The sequence below is a fragment of the Zingiber officinale genome, chromosome 2A, assembly GCF_018446385.1.
Source record: "Zingiber officinale cultivar Zhangliang chromosome 2A, Zo_v1.1, whole genome shotgun sequence".
Classification (NCBI taxonomy): Eukaryota; Viridiplantae; Streptophyta; class Magnoliopsida; order Zingiberales; family Zingiberaceae; genus Zingiber; species Zingiber officinale.
Window position 1 is genome coordinate 67,249,045 of NC_055988.1, and position 6,290 is coordinate 67,255,334.

Here is a 6,290-nt window from a genome sequence, read left to right on the forward strand (position 1 = left end):
TATAGTTTAAGGTATCCTTCCTAGGCTACCATTCATGCATCCTAGAGTATCATACAAATATTTGCATATAAATAAATTAAGCAACTGTACTTACTTGGAGCGGCAGGAAGGAGCTTGATGTGTGTGTAGTGAGCTGGCAACACTTCGCTCTGATACCATCTGTAACGCCCGCCCTTCTTACCCAACCAAAGGCGGCGCTACGTTCTTTATACTACTTACGTACATGCTTTGGTTATACTATAGCAGCAGAAGAAAAAAAAACTTTTAAACTATTCATTTTATTTAAATAAGCATGATATCACAGATAAAATATGCATATATTGATTCTATAACTAATCATATTAATCTGTCCGAATCGTTCTTTGCCGAGCCACCACCACACACATCCAGTTCTAGTGTCGTTCCTGGTTCTGTCCGGGGGGCCCGCCTAGGCCGGGGGGTCTCGGCACAAGAGGGAGGAGGAGAGGGAGAGGAGTGGAGGATGAATTTGAAGTCACCCCTCCATGCCTATTTATACTAAAATGAGGGGAGGAAATTTGACTTGATTCATCCTCCCCATTTATTCCTCTTCTTTATGATAGGAATATTCTAGAGATATGCCTTGTGAGTTCTCTCTTAATCTCTCTCTTTTCTCTCCTTTAATAAAATTTTCTATCTCTCCTCTTACAATATCCTCTCTTATCCCAATTGGTTAACACATGTATGCATCCACAAGAGAACCAAGGTTCAAAACTTGGTTATGCATATTTTTACTTCTTTTTCTTTTTAAGTAGAAAGAATCCTTTCTTATTCTTAACTACTTAATCCTTCCTCTCTTTACTAATAATTCTCCTATCCCCTTTGGTATCCTATACATGTTCCCTACAAGAGGTCCAAGGTTCAATCTCTCTTCTAACATTTTATTTTCTTTTGTACATAATAATTCGTATATTTCCATATTATGCATTATGCATAAATATTTCATACATGTACATATTATCTCATATTTCTTCCTTTTGTCTACATTAATTCCATACATTTTAAATCATGCATAGATGATTATATTCTCAACTTTATTTTTCTTTCATAAAGTTTTAATCATCTAAATCCATCTTAATATTTAACATAGAATATTTACATCTTCTTTTCATTCGTACTCTCATTACCCTTATTTTCTTATCTAGGCTTTCTAGGGGTGTTACACAGTGGACGTCTTATCTTTTACCATTACATAGTGCCCTCATTATCTTTTACCATTACATAGTGCCCTCATGACAATAAAAAAGTATGATTTCTTTTTTGATAATTCAAATTTCATGTTTTTATGATGTGACTAATTCTGAAAATAACTAACATGACTCATGATATTTTTTTAACCACCACTAAGCTAAAATAAATTAGAAAATACAAATAAATTCTCATTACTTATCATTGGATCATAGTCCGGGGAGAATAAAAAAAGCATGATTTATCATTTCACCAAACTATAAATACCTAGGAGATTACACAGACGTTCTCCGTTGTACTATAGTGCAGGGCAATAAAAAGGAAGCATGATTGGACCAAATATTTTTTTTTTAAAAAAAAACCATGATTGAATTTTGGGGAGGAGATAAATTGGAGTTTGAAGGTTGAAGTTTCAATGTGAAGGTTAAGAAGCAGCAAGACATCCCTCCTTTGCCATTGGACATGGGCCAAACTCAAAGCGCCCTTCATATTTAATCCCCAAGAAGAACCGACGCTACTGTGGCGCCTGTTATGCCGCTTATTAAATACTCCGATCCTGGGGGAATGCAAATCAAATCAAGCGCAGCGGACGGACACCAAAACCCCAACCCACCACGAAACGCCAAACAAAGAGAAGGAAGAGATAATTCCATTGCTACGTCGCCTCCGCCGCGATGTGCAATATCACAGCATCCACCGCCGTCGCCGTCGCCTCTGCCTCACCAGATGAGAAGAATACCCTTCTCTCGCCCGCTCATTTCTACCTCACCCTCTTTCCCCTTTCCAGTCATTCCGGTCTCGGTGATATTGTAGAGCAGGTGGGCTTAAAGTGCCTCCCTGCGGCAGAGACCCTGGAGAAGCCTCTACTGTCGCCGGCTGAGGCGCTTCAGGAGGCCGGCTCGCTTTTCCGGCTCTCCTTCCCCATTGCGCTGACCGCGTTGCTTCTCTACCTTCGTTCCATCGTCTCGATGCTCTTCCTGGGTTCGCTGGGAGATCTGCCGCTCGCCGCGGGCTCCCTCGCCATCGCCTTCGCCAACATCACCGGATACTCTGTCCTCTCGGGGCTCTCGTTGGGCATGGAACCTCTCTGCTCGCAGGCGTTCGGTGCGAACCAGCCGCGCCTCCTGGCACTGACCTTCCACCGCTCCGTGCTCTTCCTGCTCTGTTCCTCGCTGCCCATCGCCCTGCTCTGGCTCAACATGTCGCGGATTCTGCTCGTCCTCGGTCAGGACCCGGAGATCACCTCGGTGGCGCAGGAGTACCTTCTCTTCTCGCTCCCCGATCTCTTATCTTTCTCTCTCGTCCACCCCGTCCGGATCTATCTGCGGTCGCAGGGCGTGACGCGGCCGCTCGCCGCCGCTGCCGCCCTCGCCGCAGCCGTCCACCTCCCTGCCAACTTCCTCCTCGTGACCCAACTCGGATTCGGTGCGTCGGGTGTGGCGGCCGCGGCCGCCATGTCCAACTTTGCTCTCGTCCTTTCCCTACTACCGCACGCGCCAGGCAGGCCCACCGCGGAGTGCCTCGCCGGGTGGGGCCCGCTGGCCCGCCTCGCTGCCCCTAGCTGCGTCTCCGTTTGCCTCGAGTGGTGGTGGTACGAGCTCATGATCCTCCTCTGCGGCCTCCTTCCAGATCCCCGCCCCGCCGTCGCCGCCATGGGCGTCCTCATCCAGACCACCGCCCTCGTCTACGTCTTCCCCTCCTCCCTCGGATTCGGAGTATCCACCCGCGTCGGAAACGAGCTCGGCGCCAACCGCCCATCCCGCGCGCGCGTCTCCGCCGCCGTCTCCGTGCTCTTCGCCGCCGTCATGGGACTAGCAGCAATGTGCTTCGCCACCGGCGTGCGGGAGCGCTGGGGCCGCATGTTCACCGACGACGCCGACATCCTGCGGCTGACGGCGGCCGCTCTTCCGGTCGTGGGGCTGTGCGAGCTGGGAAACTGCCCGCAGACGGTCGGCTGCGGGGTCCTGCGCGGCAGCGCCCGTCCGTCGCGGGCGGCCCACATCAACCTCGGCGCCTTCTATCTCGTCGGCATGCCGATCGCCGTCGGACTCGGCTTCTGGCTTCGACTAGGCTTCGTCGGGCTCTGGACCGGCCTTCTCGCCGCGCAAGTCTGCTGCGCCGGGCTCATGCTTCGCGCCGTCAGTACCACCGACTGGGTGGCGCAGGCCCGGCGGGCACAGTCGCTGACGTCTTCCGCCGCCGCCGCTGGCAGCCCCTCATTGCAGGAGGTGAAGATAGAGAAAGCCGAAGGCAACAATGGATCAACTTGTCCCTACGAGCCTCTGATCGCGATTAAGGTCTGTGCCTTGGAAAGATGATATTAAAAACTATTTCTATTAATTATTTCCAAAAATTGGAATCATGGATCTAATTTTCTAACTCCAGACAAGAAAAAAATGGATCGGAAAGTAATCTTCTCATTCATCTATTAAATTTTATAATTATTATTATTTATTAATAAATGTGTCGTATGCATTTATGATGCGATTCGTCTCAAATGAAATTGACTTATTTCTTTTCTCTCATTTTTCTTAAATTAAATTTCTGATCGATGTCGACTCCCGTGCCTGTACATTGGACATCTTTGAAAGATGTCAGAGAATCCATGTGAGTAGATGTCGAGTAACAAGAAGAAGATATTTCTAGATAAAGCAAGGTCGAACCAGTGGCTCTCGGCATTTCAGGAAAGTACCGAGGACGAGTGAGAAAAAGCATGCCTCTTCGCATTCGGACCGTAGATTTCAGTCGTCTTCTGACGTGTTCTCGACGGCCTGCGTATCGAAAAGCTTCAGTGGAGGGGGACGTTGCCAATGCTGCCTCTCCCTCCGATAGTCAAATCAATTGGTTGAGGAGAAGAGTTATTTCCGAGGCGGTTAGAGTACATGATACGAGAAGAAGAATTTAAAGACAGATCGATGATCCACTAAATTTCAGTTTGAACCAACCATATAGCGAACGCAAGAACCCGCTTCTCCCACTCGATGCGACATTGCACGAGCAGGCCTCCCGATCCGTGGCTAGCTGTTAGAACAGCACCATCATCCCCTCCATTATTAATTACCCTGGAGTTCAAGCCGACGCTAGCTAATGAGGCCTCACTGTAGTGGGTGCAAGTTGGTTACGTTGCATCCCGAGAAGAGAACAGCCGAAAAAAGGGCGGCGACGATAGTGTGTATATATATATATATATATATATATATATATATATATATATATATATATATATATATATATGTCTTGATGCCGGGAGGCTGTTATTGCTGGTCCATGGCCAAGAGAGGCCGGCCATGGCGACGTCCATTTTAAGTAAGGCCAGGGAAATAGCCGAATGGAAATGGCTACTTTGGCCTTGGCCTTGGCCTTGACGATGAAGTGAGTGAGACAGTGATGGGTGCATGTGAAATCCCTACTCCTTCCTTTGGCTTCATGTTACAAACTCACTCTCATCATCAGTCTCCTGCATGGCTCACATCAGAGGGAGACCCCAGCTTTGTACCTTTCTCCCTCAGCCTTTGCATCATCACCCGCAACTAAATTTAATTGCTTTGTCTCTATCAATTTATGTGTATTAACTAACATATAGAGGGGAATTAAAGAGTTTGATCTGCTAATCAATGAGTGCAGAGATAAGTAGGAGGCATAAACTAGAATGGAACCCATCTCCACATATCGGTCCTTCCATGATACTGACATGGCAGCTACTGCCATTCACTGGCTGCATGGCTGGATCTACCCGGCCGTATTTAACTAATTAATTGCGTGTTAATTAATGATGGTCAGGTGAGTTTTGTCACGGCTAAGTACAGTGTACTACCCGAGTAACAAATTAATTAATTGGAGTCGTGTTATTGGACAAACTACAGAGTTACTCGCACAATTTCATCGCCGGAAAGTGCCGCTGGCTGTTACCCCGCTGAGAGGCTGAGCAACTGCAGTGCTGGAATGTCCTCCGGCAGGCGGGAGGCGTGTAAAGAGCTTATCCCTCGACAACAGCGTGGTGCCGGCGAGCTGCCGGCGCCAGCGACGGAGATGTAGAGGATGAAGGATTAGTCTTTTTTAGTAATTAAGACGATTAATTGATTGGTTAATGCATTATTAATTGCTTTTAATTAATTTGGAAGCGGTTAATTGAGCTAGTATTCTTTATTAATCGAACTAAATTAGAAATTAAAATTTTAATTGACTATAAACATCAGTTTTATGAGAATAAATTATATGTAATCAATCAGATCTTAAATTTAAATCAAAGTAATTAATTTTAGATTTTTTTTATTAAAATAATTGTTCAAGAATTTGTATACGTGTTGATTTATTGGAGAAAATATAATATTGCTCGACCTAAGCAGTTTAGTATTACTAGTCCCACTACAGACAGATAAATTACATCCTCATACTAACTATGCCAATCTTGTACGGTTGATTTATCTTTTGATGGATTGTTGTTAATTTTACCATAAATTGACAGTTTTGCATTTAAATGCTTCATATTTGTTTCATTTGCAATTATTAGTGTTTTTTCTTCTAAAATTTAAGTTATGGTGTAAATTGGCATGTTTAACATTACCATGAGTTATTTGAAATTATATTAAATTTGTAATAGAATCTCAAATTATATTGTAATATATAGTTTACCTATTTAAAGTGCGTTTATTGTTTATTATACTTTTAATACGCTTGGAAAAGCGTTTAAGTTGAGTTTATCCATCAAGTGTATAGGGATTTGGTAAAATATGTATGGAGCTTATGATTACATAGTCAAGTTAGTTGGATTTATATTTGATGACTTGAAGGTTTGTAACGAGTTGAACTCGAAGGTGATAATAAAAAACATGATAATATGAGACATGCAAGGACCATAAATTTTGGTGAGGCGAACTCTATGCTGAAGAAATTAAAGACCTAGAGACTAATCCTCTGTTTGGATGGGGTGAGACAAGGTTCATTAATGGAAGGGGAAGGGAAGAGAAGGGAGGAGAAGGAAGGGAAAGTAATATATTTATCTTACCCTTGTTTGAAAGGGAGGGAAAGTTCATTTGAGAGGAAAGGGATGGAAATGAAGGTAAAATATATAAATTTACAAAAAT

The 6,290-nt window shown here is 44.6% G+C and overlaps 1 protein-coding gene across 1 annotated transcript; it reads left to right on the forward strand.

Annotated features, from left to right (window-relative positions):
- The first annotated feature begins 1,505 nt into the window (after positions 1–1,505).
- On the forward strand, positions 1,506–3,601 carry LOC122041160 (protein DETOXIFICATION 51-like). The gene has a single exon (XM_042600761.1). It carries the CDS (start codon positions 1,881–1,883, stop codon positions 3,522–3,524), a length of 1,644 nt encoding a protein of 547 aa, XP_042456695.1. The 5' UTR covers positions 1,506–1,880; the 3' UTR covers positions 3,525–3,601.
- The last annotated feature ends 2,689 nt before the right edge of the window (positions 3,602–6,290 follow it).